Raw genomic sequence first — 14,020 nt, 5'->3', positions numbered from 1 at the left:
TTATTAGCTAAGATGCACCAAATGCCATTTTATATGGATACCATGGTTTCAAAGAATTGGTGCCATAGTAGTGTGGTATTTTCAATTAACCACTTTCATATTTATTTAGTTCACGACCATCTTGGTGCTAGCAAATGCAATTCGGGCAAAGAGCCTCTATCAAATTACACTAGTCTATCTCTGTAGAGTTTCAACACAATAAGCTCTACATTCATGTAGAGACTCGAGTACTGAGGTACATATGACAGATTGTATGTCTACTACAGTTTAAACCATTGTTTTGGCAGGTGGAAGTCAACATTTGTTAGACATGGCGTTTAATTGTGCACAAGAATGAAGTTCAATAGATCTTCCAGATTTAACAAATCAACAGGTGTTATATCCATGCAAGACGTACATGCCAATGCATTGGAAGTCTTATGTTTGTGGAAGGAGAAAGCAAGGAGGTATGGTGGAATTCTTCAATTCAAATTGTTTTTATTCTAGCATGTTGCAAAATCAGTTGGATGCTTATCTGCATTCGAAAACACATATAGTTTCTCGGCGCTGTCTCACAAATATTGTCAATCCATGGTTTTTGTGGATCATGGAGTTTTAGTATACTTAGGCTTTGATGCTACTTTCTAATTTATAATATGTATAGTGAGCATGGAGGCCGTCTCATCTATCCCAATTCGATTTCATGGATTTCACGTAACCTTGATACCAAATAATATTGGTAAAAAAATATACCAATAGGTGATGTACTTTTGCATTTTTATAGGAAGATAACTCTTAAAAGAGAAGCCCCTCTTAAAAGAGCAGCCCATGTGGATGCACAGCTTGAATGGTAAATTTAATGGAGATTTTTCATCCAATTTGTAGCTTCCTCTTTGTAGCCATCTTCTTTGCTAGAGCTGCAGCTAGTATCCTCTCTGGAGTAGTTGTGCTGGTTTGTGAATAAATACCCCCTGTTAGCAATAAAGCAAGGTAGTCGCACATATATGTTATGGCATTTATATATAAGAAAATTGTTTTTTTACATTGCTAAACGTAGAACTATTCGTTGATTGCCTTCTAGTGCATGGCTTAACTATCCCATAGTATTTGTTCTCTAGTTGGCCTTTGTGGGGTGTTCGGTTCACCTTGCATACCTTATGTATTGTTCCTTTTAGGCATCCTCTTTCTTGAATTAAACAATAAACTTTTGTCATGAGGTGATAATTCAAGCTTTGAATGAAAGAACGCCAATTTTCCTTTTTGGGTTCAATTAAGTGGACACTTGTAACTAGCTTGCCTATGATACTTTTAACCAAATTTCTTGCAAATCACTAGGCATCTAATCATTTTATTCCCCTTGGCATTTGTGGGACCAGTGTTATCATCATTGACACCTTGTGACCTCCTTAACACATCCTTTGAATCCTCCATTTTTTGTCTTCCTTTATTTCTGTTTTGAAGTGGTGGCACCACATCAAATGACAGCTCCACTCATGGACACTGTGATTTGTCTGTCATTGGCGCAATCTCTCTCCCATATAACATCCCTTGGATCTGCCCGCATAGTACACATATGCATAAACTATTCAAGATCTACTCCCTTTTATGATGACACAAAGGCAAGACATGTTGGCATTGCTTGTATGTGTGCTTCCCTTCAAGGCAAAACTACACGTCTTCTAATTGAGCTTCACAATATGCCTTTCAATAAGTTTTGCTATTGTATCAAATCTCTGCACTCCAGTTAACAGATTTCACAACTTTCAAGTGCCCCAAACCTCTAGTATTTTCCCTCTTCCCCCATAAGTAGGATCGGTCCAAATGGCAGTCTTCCTCCAAGCCTTCTCCTTGTCCAGACCCTTGATCATCCCTCTAATCTTGTCGGCTAGTTCAGTAATAAGTCCATTATATCTCCGAACCAGTTGTTGAAAATCCCTCCTATGTTACTAGAGATGAGCTCACACTTAATGTCTGGATTGAAGACACACCTCGCCCACTTGAGAGTATGCACTAACTTAACAAAATCCATACCCCATTTTATTATCAAATAATTGCTTCCATATGTTCTGTGAACACCTCTCCTATATAAGCCCTTGCCACAAGATATACCCTTCCAAACACATGGAACCATTTCACAAAATTCTCCATAATATGGGAAAACATTCCCTTTATTCAGCATCGGGAAATACATTCTTCACCATATTCTCTAAGCCTTTGCAAGTAGAGTTGGATTTTTGTAGCTGAGGCTAATTGATGGCTACAATTGGATGTATCCACTTGCCTATGGTTCATAGCTTCTGATACCGAAGACAATCGAACTTGGTTTATGAATCAACTTTAAAATGCTTGCAAAGTCTTATAGAATGCAATGAAGAATATATTTTATAATGTTGAACAAGGGGAATGTTTTTTCACCTTATGAATAATTTTGCAAAGAGGTCTTGGGGTTTCAGAAGGACGTTTCTACCACAATGGCTTATATGAAAGACCTGTTCACGTAACTTATGGACACAACTATTGGAGAATCAAATGAGGTATGACTCTAATTAAGTCAATATCACTCTCAAATCGATAAGGTATGTCTTCATTCCGGGCATCAAGTGTGACTACATCACTAATAATATAGGAGAGTATTCTACAACTTGAGAAGAGACTTTGAGGACTTACATGTTGCTGAACTAGCTCACAATCTTAGAGAGATGATCAAGGGTTTGTGGAGGAAGAGGAGAAGGATTTGAGAAAGACTACCATCTAGACGGATACTACCAAGTATTATGGTTCAGTTGAGGGCAAATACTAGAGGTTTTACGCACTTGAAAGTTGTGCAATCTATTGATTGGAGTGTAGAGGTTTCAAACAATATAAAGAATTTTAAAATGCATATTGCAAAGATAATCAGAAGACTTGTAATTGTCTTGAATAAAAGCGCGGTGGTAAACAACGTCAATATGCCTTGGCAATTGTGACATTACAAAAATGCCTTGAACGGTTTTGTGCATTAGTACTACTCTGTGGATAATTTCTAGGCTCTTATGGCAGATAGATTGAGCCAGCGATAGAAAAATCATAGTGGTCGCGGGTGGAGCTTCCATTTGTTGTGGTGACAATACTTAAGACAAGAAATGAAAGAAGTTAAAGAAAATTGAGGATTAAAGGATTTCCTTGAAGGTGGCCACATGAAGAAAGGTTCCAAGAATGGTAGCACTACTCCCACAAATGCAAGGTGAAGAAAATGATTAGAGGCCTAGTGACTTGCAAGAAATGTGGCACAAAGGGTCATAAGCAAGCTAGTTACAAGTGCTCACTTAGAACCAAGAGAAGGCAATTGTCATTTTTCGTTCAAAGCTTAAATTATGACCTCATGCCAAAAAATAAACCTTGTTTTCTTTAATTTCAACAATAGGAAGCCTATAAAGAGCAATACAAAAGCTATGATAGGTGAATCTAGCAACCCACAAAAGCTAGATAGAGAACAAATACTACACAACATTTCGGGCGTATTCTCTAGAAGGTAAACAACAAATAGTTACATGTTCGACAGTGTAAAAAAAGAGAAACAAAATACTTATATAAATTTGATAGCATGTATATGTGCATCCTCCTTGATTTCTTTCTCGAAGAAGTATTTCATCACAAACCAGAACTAGTCTAGAGAGGATACCCACTGCAACTTTAGCAAAGAAGACGACTCCAAAGAGGAAGCTACAAATATCACTTATGTGAGATGTGAACTCACATGTACTTTTATCTCGTGAGTTCTGAACTCATTGCAATATTATGATGAATCATGCATCAAGTGTCAACATGTCTCTACCTTGCCATTATACTAATATTTTTGAGGTATACATGCTTGAAGTGTTTCAGTTAATCACAAACCTCACATGAGCTATGCCAAGATTTGACATTATTCTATAATTTATTTGCTATCTCTTGCCACTCACTTCAAGTCTCCAATCATATTACTGCAAGTTTTCAAGGCTTAATCAAGCAAAAGAAGAAGCTACTCAAGCATGTGATGGCAAAATTTATTATCTATTTATTTGGGCAGGGTGACCATAAATGACCTTTGCTACTTGTAGGCGTAATTCCATTTCCTCTATATTGAATAAGCTGCTGCAAGTTCAACAAAACAGATTTCATCAAGCAACAAAAAGATGACCAACTGATCCCTAGAGATCCTCCTCGTCTGCCATGGTTCAAGCGAACTAGGTTCTCGCTCTTATCCACGGTTGTCTCATGCATGATTCCACTGGGTCAATCTCACGGTGTCGGAAACATGATTGATGGTGAGCAAAGAGAAGGGGGGGGGAGGGGGAGCATCACTGACTAGGCAAACAAGAGAATTGAGAGAAAGGTAGAGACCATGATAGATCGATGTTTATGCTACATATTGTGCTTCCTCCAGCGGCGAAGTGTGGAGCAACAGAATACGAAGCGGGAAGAAGCACCGGCAGCCAACCACCAGAGCAAGAGGATGGACAATGTACTACCACTAAAATATCTATACCCCATATATCTCACTTGCTTTAATCTTTTACCAGAAAGTAGGTGCACCGTTTCAAGAAATTAGATTATACCTCGCACATTGACACATGAATTGTTTGCAATATTCAAGGAAATTTTATTGTATGAAACATGAATATTTGGATTAATAACATGAGAAATGATATTGAAAATACATACGGTTTGTTGCATTTAGTTATTGTATACTTGAAAATATTTACTGAATAAAAATAGCATATATAATACAACGCAAAGTCTTTTTCCATGAATGAATATTGAGGTGATACTTTCTTGTGGTTGCATGCATGTTGAGCTAGTATGTTTGCATGCTGAAAGAATTAAGTTAGTATGGCTGACATATTTAGTTATGGACGCTGCTACGTAGCGCCCGCGCGCTATGCGGAAGGGTCTGGTGGCTGGCATTTTAGGAAAGTTTCCTACTCATAGTGCAGACAGTTGTTATCTCGGGGGCGCACCCATTCTGAAAACCGAACCTGTTGTTTATGAAAGATATTGCTTCTGCATCCCACCCGTAGAACACTTCCTCCCCTGAATTGCGAAGACCCAAGGTGTGGTGGATGCTTTTGGCTGTTACGGGGATCTCGCCCCTGCCTGGGACAACGATGAACTCGCTATCTGGGTCGTAGATCTGCCATTACCCACCTGCTGAGGTCTGCGGGCATTGTTGTTGCTTCGATCTTTAATATGCCTCCCAGATGGTAAGTTTCTATCAGATCCTTCTGCCATTGGTCCAAGCTCTTGTTTAACTTTACTAGCCTTGCTGGCGATGCTCTGTTTCGACCTTCCTGAACTGGCTTCTGCCTAGGACGCCTATGGCCTTGTATTACTCTTGCTGCACCCTGTTAGAAGCGGACATGAAAACACAAAGAAAAAGGGTGATTCTCTCCGATCCTCTGCCGAAAGTCATTTTGAAAAAAAAATGTTCGGTGGGTACCTCGCCAGTCTGTTCATCTGTGGAGCCCTCCATTTTTAATAAAACTTCCACACGGGTGTTCGTGAAAAAAGAAAAAAAAAAGAGGTGGCCTTGCCTTGCCTGCATTTGAAAAAATAAAAAATGAGTTAGAAGAAACTATTGTTTAAAAACCATTGCCGACTACTGGAGGCAAAACCTTGCCTACACAAAAAACACTAAAAAGAATATTTGGGATGCATTTGGGATCTGCTTCAGTTTTGGGATCGCGCCCTACGACCGCACAGAATTTTTGTGCAAACAAGTAGTGATTGGTTACTTACAAAATATCTACCTGAGATTTATAAATATTAAAGAAGGGCTACCTGCAGCTTCATCCGTTCATGTTTTCCTCTAGGAGTACAACTTATTAGTTTTCCTTGGAGAAGTTCACTGTATATAATCAATCACATTGTTGCTTATGGATGTACAGTCACACTGATGTGTACAATCAAATTACTGATATACTTTCATGATTTCGTTTCAGTATAAACGACGAAGTGCTTGCTTGAGAAAAATGTAGGCATCATTTTGGCTTACAGAAAAGATAAGATGTGTTGCAGCTATCTGGTAAACCTAACAGTTCATCTGTTCTTGCTAATTGCAGTAATCAGTATCAGTACAAAGATAACCACATAACAGACCAATCTGAGAACACTCCTATCAACTCTCACATGCACAAGTTTCTTCAATTTCAAAAACGTAATGCAGTTGCCGACGAAAATCATGCAAGGCGATAAGCAAATCAAAAAGAATTGTGAACGTTTGCTGGCTGCAATGGAGATGAACATTACTGGCGAAACAACCACATTAATTCCCATCCATGTTCCTGAAAGTGTGTTCTAGGCGATCAAACGAGACCTACAGCGAGCCCGGCGTGAATGGCTAGTTGTTCAAATCAATGTCGAAAAGAAAACCTGGGCGCATCTGAGCCTTTCCTCGCCTGATTCTCCGCCTCGCTTGAGCGGGCAGGCGGCGGCACGAAACCCAAATATTGTCAAAACTAGCTTAATTCTGAAGGAAATAAAATGCTAAAAGTGCCCTCTCTGCATGTGAAAGCAAACTTGCATACTCAAAAATGCCTTCCTATATACTCCCTCCGTCCGGGAAAAGTTGTCCACAGCGTAGTGTAATGTCAATTTTTCAAAAACACCCTTATAACTTCAAATTTGTTACAAACAGGTCACCATACAGGTCGCGTCTTCTTCCTTCTTCCTCCGCCCGTCGCCGGCGCGCGTCGCCAGGGCCAGTCGTCAGCCCAAGATCTCCGGACGTGCTCCTCCGCGACCCAGGACCCGCGCCGCCCTGCTTGCTCCGTTGCCGCACAGGACGTGCTCCTCCGCGGCCCAGGACCCGCGCCGCCCTGCTTGCTCCTCCGCCGCCAAGGACCTGCGCCGCCCTACTTGCTCCGTCACCGCACAAGACGTGCTCCTCCGCCGCCCAGGACCTGCGACGACGATATCCCCTCCTTCCTCGCAGGGCCTGCGCCGCCCTACTTGCTCCGTCACCGCACAAGACGTGCTCCTCCGCCGCCCAGGACCTGCGACGACGATATCCCCTCCTTCCTCGCAGGGCCTGCGCCGCCGCCGGCCAGGACCCGCGCGCGCCTGGGTCTCGAGCGCCTGGACCACGAGCTCCCGCCGCGCCTGGACCACGAGCTCCCTCAAGCTCATCCTCAAGCTCTTTTGCAATCCTGGACCTCAAGCTGGAGCCCCTTCTGCTGCTTCTCCGCAACTTGCTGCTCCTCCCCTGCTCGTGCTGCTGCCCGGAGATCCCCTTCTCATGTGCTGCCGCTTGAGGTCCCCTACTCGTGCTGCTGCTGGTGAGAACAAGTACAGGGTTCTGTAATTTGTTCATCTCCAGTGCCTTGCTTGCTTGCTCTGTACTCCCTCCCTCTGTAAAAAAAGGAGTAATTTAAAACATAACTGATCTGTGTACATTGCTTGCTTGCTTGCTCTGTAATTTGAAAAAATTCAGTTAACATTGATGTTGATTTCTGATGGACCAATCTTTAGTACTGCCAAAAAAATGTTACAGAGGGGCAGAATCATTCATGGCAGTAAAAAATAAGTCATGGGCAGAATCATGAGATGATGAGAAAGGTTATAGAGGTCAGAATCATTGACAAAAGAAGGAAAAAATCATGTACTAAATTACAGCAAATTCAGGCCAGATTTAGCCAAATTGGAAACATTATTTGGAATTCTTCTTCTTCTACTCTTGCTAGCAGTGAGCAGTGAGATGGGAAGACAGATTATCTTCTTAGTTGAAAGCATTTTATTCACATAGTCCTAAAATTTATAAGCTGAAAATACAAGCTTCTTCTACTAATTCTTTGAACTTTGATTAGTCCTAGTCTGAACATGTCACAACATTTCTGTCAAAATCTCAGACTTGACAATAAATCTCAGATTATTTAGGAACACACTATTAACTGAATTTACACTAAGATTTCTTGTTAACCTAATTTACACTAAGATTTCTCACTCCATTACATAATTCTGATTGTTAACTGAATTTACAGAATAATAATTTCATTTGCATAATTACAGTGAAGTTTCAGTAACTATAGTAACTGAATTTATAGTAAGATTTCTCACTCCATTACTCTGCTATTAACTGTATTATTCTGCTGTTAACAATCAGAATTGACACTATATTATTCAGTCAAGTTGATGTTCAGATCCTGTCATTTTGTTCCAAAACCTGTCAATTTCTGTCAGGTTTTGATCTGTCAAGTTGATGTTCAGTCAAGTTGATGTCAAACTTGACACATAAATAAAATTTGACATCAATGAAATTTAGACAGTGAATACAGTTTGGACAGTACTCCACTGTCATATTTTCAGTGAGTAAAATTCAGTTTTGACAAATTGAAGCCTACTCTATTCTACACAAAATGTTGTAGAGGATGTTATTAACTTTTCTGATGTTGTAGAGGGAGTAATAGATATTCATAGTTCTATAACTACTGCCATGGTCTACTAACAGAAGATAATTTCAATATTCAAAATGTGTACCTGCACTAGTTGTCAACAAGAAATACAGTAAAAGTTGAGATGTACTCATGGCCCCTGCTTTTGTTTGCTTTTTAATTCCCGCCCTGGTCCCTGCAAAAAAGAGAGATGTAGTAGGACCTGTAGTTGCTTATGAACAAGGAGTACTTTTAATATCTACTTTTCTCTTTCTTGGTTTCTTTGCTTTTTGTCTAGGATTCTTCATGGTTTTCTTGTTATGATTATATGCTCACCATTCATCTTTTGTATACTCTTGTTATGAGATCAGATAGGAGCACACAACTATGGATTTGAATTTGATGCCGGAAGAGGAGGACGAAGCTCAAGAAGAAGAACAAGCTCAGCAGGGTGATGCTATTGATTTGAACTTGATGCCGGAAGATGAGGATGAAGCTCAACAAGAAGAACAAGCTCAACAGGGTGATGCTATTGATTTGAACTTGATGCCGGAAGATGAGGATGAAGACATTGAATTGAATTGGTTTCCTGAAGAGGAAGAAGCTGAAGAGGCACAAGGAGATGCAGAATTGGAAGAAGCTCAAGAGGCACAAGGAGATGCAGAATTGGAAGAAGCTCAAGAGGCACAAGGAGATGCAGAATTGGAAGAAGCTCAAGAGGCACAAGAAGATGTAGAATTGGAAGAAGCTGATGCACATGGCAATCCAAGAGGCAAGGACTTGACAGACAAGGAGAGACATGGTGTTTACTTTGCTCTGCAAGTAATCGAGCTTAGAGATGGACAAGTTCACGTGTATGACAAGGTGCTCATTGCGACAATGCTGAATGTTCACCTGCGAACAGTTACAAGAATATGGAATCTAGCCAAACGACAACTTGCAGCAGGACAAGAAGTTGATGTTTCAAGCAAGAAGAACAAAAGTGGTAGGAAGAGAAAAGAACTAGATCTGTCGAGAACAGCCACAATCCCCTTGAACAAAAGAAGAACAATCCGGTCTCTAGCAAGGTGTTTAGGTGTGCCCCGATCAACCCTACATGACAGATTTCAATTGCAAGAGCTGAAACGCATCACAAGCACCATCAAACCCACCCTCAAGCCACAGAACAAGATAGCGAGACTAAAGTTCTGCCTATCCATGATGGATGAAAGATGGATATCAAGTCCTTGGCCCAGTTTCAAGCCAATGACAAATATGGTCCACATCGACGAGAAATGGTATGACATGACCCGAGTGAAGAGTAGCTACTACGTACTGCCTGGAGAAGAAGAACCAAACCGAACTGTGCACAATGCTCATAGCATTGGGAAGGTAATGTTTCTAACAGCTGTAGCCAAACCTCGCTACAATGAAGATGGGGAGATGATATTTGATGGGAAACTTGGCATTTGGCCGTTTGTGGTACAGACCGAGGCACAACGAACAAGCCAGAACAGAGATAGGGGGACAATAGAGTTGAAGCCGGTCAAAGTTACTAGACCTGTGTGCAGAGATTACTTGATCAATAAAGTAATCCCTGCCATTCAAGACAAATGGCCGGACGGTGACGAGGACACAACGATCTTTATTCAACAAGATAATGCAACACCGCATGTCCTCCCTAATGATGCTGGTTTTCTAGAAGCCGTGGCACAGACAGATCTGGATATTCGATTATTGCAACAACCACCAAACAGCCCTGAGCTCAATGTTCTGGATCTTTGTTTCCACTGCTCCCTCCAATCCCTAACCGACTACAGAGCGCCTATGAATATACAGGAACTGGTACAGGGTGTAGAGGAGGAGTTTGAGAACTACGATCCCCATAAGCTGTTCAAAAGCTTTATGACGTTGCAAGCAGTCATGGTGGAAGTGATGAAAGATCAAGGAGGAAACAACTATAAGCTGCCGCATCTACACAAGGACCGTCTACAAAATGGGGGAGAAGAAATAACCGGTGTATACTGCAGTCCTGAGCTAATTACTGATACGATGGCCATTATAGAACAAGGAAATGAGTAGATAGAGAAAGCTCAAAAAGAAAGGGAAAGGGAAAAAGAAAAGAAAGGATAGGAGTATTTGATGTGTCATGTGTATGGCTTGTGTCATGTGTATGTATTGTGTCATGTGTTCAATGAGAAAGGATAGGGAAAGAAAGGATAGACGTATTTGGATTTATTTGGATTTATTTGAATTATTTGAATTTATTTGATTTATTTGGATTTATACACCATTTGTCCAATTGCAAACATACCTAAAGTTTCCAAGAGGATTTATACACCATTTATACACCATTTGATTTATTTAATTTACAAGAGTGTCTTGAACTTTAAAAGTGTAGATCGAAGAAAAACCAAGCTTCATCTTGTGAGAAGTGTTCAGAACAGTTTTACTGTAAGATCAAGAGCTTCATCTTGTGAAAAGTGTTCAGAACAGTTTTACTGTAAGATCAAGAGCTTCATCTTGTGAAAAGTGTTCAGAACTGTAAAAGTGTTTGTATAGTCCTAATTTACTGTGATCTTGCTAAAGAAGCTCACAAGCTCAAGCTCCAGATAGACTAAGTTTTACAGCTACTGTACTCAAAAGAAGCATTTTGGATTACCACAGCAAAAGAAGCATATTCATTTTAAACTTGTGTTTAACAATGACAAACTACTCCTAAGTGGGTCTTTGATCAAGAATCCTGACATGATGGGTTTATTTGGATTTATTTGAATTTATTCTCATTAAATTTAATCTCCACAGTAGTTGTTCTCATTGAACATGTCTGAACCTCAGCAACCACATCACTCACTCAATCACCTGATCTTGGACTCATCCTTATTCTTCTTACAAGTTGATGTCACACTTGACACATAAATAAAATTTGACATCAATGAAATATATGCAGTCAATATACAGTCATTGGAGTAATTTTTGGTGTTGTACATTCAGTGAATATACAGTCAATTGGAGTACATTCAGAGTAATTTTCAGTGTTGTACAATCCGTTCTCTAGGGAGTAATAATGCCAAATTAGTTAATTGATCGTGTACTAACAGCAATTCATTTTGAAGATTTACACTGAATCTTGTGTACTGTAGAATTATACTGTCAAATTCAATTGACAGTAACTGAATTTTCAATAGTGTCAAATCACTCAAGCAGTAACTGAATTTTCACTAGTGTCAAATCACTAGTTTCAGAAATATTGGTGCTCACCTTCCATCTTGGCAGTACAAGAAAAACTGAGCAGCCAACTGTTGACGCTTTGCATGCATTGCTGGCAACTCGAGTAGCTTTACCAAAAAATTGAGCATGACATCTACAGGTTACAAACAAATGAGCAAGATTCAGTTAGATAACCACTGATAGAAGCACGTGAGTGCAAAAAAATTGACAACTGAAATTCAGTTAGATAACAACAATCTGAATGGAGTACAACATTGATGTTATTTCAGGATTAATAAAGATGGAGCAGCAGCAATGTGAATGGAGTACTTGATGGACAACTGAAATTGACACAAAGCAAGACTCTCATATTTCATCTCACACAATCTATCCATCCATCCATCTCAGCCTTGTTTTGTTCAGTACAGGTTCAACCTCGAACGCCACCATGCAACTCTGTTATGTTTTCAGTAAAGATTGCTTTGTTTACCTCTGTTCTGTTTCCAGTAGACCAATCGAAGAAGATGAAGAAGCACTAGCTAAGATCTAATCCTTATGTCCAGTTAACCACTAATTTAGGAGCACATCATAGACAAATGTTCAGAGACAAACTTAATGTTAATTTAGCCAATGTTCAGAGACAAATTAGACTTGACAGTAAAGATCAAAATTTCAGACTTGACACATAAATCAGACTTAGCCAATGTTCAGTCTTAAGCAAATCTCAGAAGCAGCAAATTTCAGTAAAAAAATCAGGTTTTACACATAAATAATGGACGGGAATTGAAGGAGGGAGGCTTAACCTGCCAACAAGACGCCACCGCCGTCGTCGAGCTCGCAGTACAGTATGTGCAGGGATGGTGGAGCTCGCAGTACAGAAGACGTCTCCGCCGCCGTCGAGCTCGCCATCGAGCTTGCTGTCGTCGGGCTCATCGGCTACGTCTCCCGCCGTCTGGCCTCGCAGCCACCATATCAGCCTCGCCGACGCCGGATCTGAAGCAGCCGGAGCAGAGTGCGGAGGTCACTAGGAAGGGGGGAAGCTAGGGGAGGAAGGCAAGCTAGAGCTGCGCGAGCAGGAGAGAGCGGCGGAGGAGGCGGCGAGCTTTGGCGGTGGTGGAGCTGCGTCGCAGCGCCGAGGAGGACCTGGAAATGGCCGCCGCCGAGCAGATCGAAAGAAAAAATCAGTCTTCTCCTCGTCGGGGATCACCATGGGGAACGAGGAGGGGAACAAGGAGAGGGAAGCTGCGTCGGAGGCGTGGGGTGGGGGAGGCGTGGTGCGGGAGAGCTCCGGCGATGCGGGGAGCCGCTGCGGGCAAGCTGCGGAGGAGCTGAGCTGCGGGGGAGCGGACCTCCGGCGCGACAGAGGAGCGGGGGAGACGGCGGGAGCTGTGGGTTTGTCGGGAATCTGCTGGGGGGGTTTCAGAAAAACACCTTGGGGACAACTATTCCCGGACGGAGGGAGTACAAACTTGCCTACTGCTTGTACCCCAGGACTAAAAATGTATACCGACAGAACTTGCTTACTGGGCGACTAAAGCAATATTACAGTATTGCCTACTGAAACACAGATGTATTGCCTACTGAACCACGCACGCGCTGCCAAAAATTGCCTACTGGAAAGATTGTTCAGGTTGAGCGCCTTTCCTTCCTCATCTCACCCGCGCCGCCCCCTACCTCTCCTCGCTTGTGCCTCGTCGCCTGGCCCTCGCACGCACTCCGGCGAGCCCCCGCTGCTCCCACCTCCAGCAGGATCCCTCGCCCGGCCCTCGCCTCCTCAAAATCCCTCCCCTCTCTCCCTCCTCCCCGGGAGCCTCTCCGTTTTGATCTACCCTTGATTCCCCTTGCGGTCGTTGATAACGACGAGGCCATCAGCGACGAACCCCCAGCAGCCATGAGATGTGTGAGCGAGGGGGAAACGTGGGATGAACTCACCTAGGTCGTTCGAAGCAAGCGGGATCTCGCTCTCCGGGTGCTCGTCGCCGCCTCCCGCTGAACCACCAGCTCCACCCCCTCCCCCGTCGCCGCTGCCTTCTCCTCCTTGTACGACACACGCCCCGCCCTCGCCTCGTCGAACTGCTATGGGATCCTTCGCCAGGGGGGCGTCGCCGCGCTCGTTGAATTAGACTCGCCGCCGGCTCTCTCATCGCCCGCGCTCGCGGCGAAGCTAGGGATTTCGTGCGGGATTTGGCTCGTCGTCGGGAGAGGGTGTGAGGTGGAGAACGGGGAAACGACAGGATAGATGAAGCAGGGCGTCTCCCAAAAATTTGAAGCGACCCGACAAAAAACAACCGTCCACCAGCCACGTGTCCATGCGGGGGAGCGCGAGATGGACGGTCGTGGTGCGGCCGCTGCATCGCGTCTGATAGCGCGTGCCGGACAGCGATTGGGTTTAGTTATATCATCGAATAAGCTACAACATTATAAGGCATTCAGCAAACAATCACTGCGATACGCAACGACTAACA

The 14,020-nt window shown here is 42.6% G+C and overlaps 2 protein-coding genes across 2 annotated transcripts; one reads left to right on the top strand and one right to left on the bottom strand.

Annotated features, from left to right (window-relative positions):
* Window positions 1-6,521: 6,521 nt before the first annotated feature.
* LOC125515815 (uncharacterized) lies at window positions 6,522-13,777 on the bottom strand. The gene is made up of 3 exons (XM_048681321.2): window positions 12,359-13,777; window positions 11,607-11,709; window positions 6,522-7,347 (listed from the first exon to the last, which is right to left on the bottom strand). Exons 1-3 carry the CDS (start codon window positions 12,486-12,488, stop codon window positions 7,257-7,259), a joined length of 324 nt encoding a protein of 107 aa, XP_048537278.1. The 5' UTR covers window positions 12,489-13,777; the 3' UTR covers window positions 6,522-7,256.
* LOC147964124 (uncharacterized) lies at window positions 8,496-11,600 on the top strand. Its single transcript, XM_087526741.1, has one exon. The coding sequence runs from the start codon at window positions 8,754-8,756 to the stop codon at window positions 10,425-10,427; it is 1,674 nt and encodes a 557-aa protein (XP_087382867.1). The 5' UTR covers window positions 8,496-8,753; the 3' UTR covers window positions 10,428-11,600.
* Window positions 13,778-14,020: the final 243 nt, after the last annotated feature.

This window comes from Triticum urartu, chromosome 6A (assembly GCF_056163025.1).
Source record: "Triticum urartu cultivar PI428250 chromosome 6A, HENAU_Tu73, whole genome shotgun sequence".
Classification (NCBI taxonomy): domain Eukaryota; kingdom Viridiplantae; phylum Streptophyta; class Magnoliopsida; order Poales; family Poaceae; genus Triticum; species Triticum urartu.
This window is presented reverse-complemented; position numbering and strand designations above follow the sequence as displayed.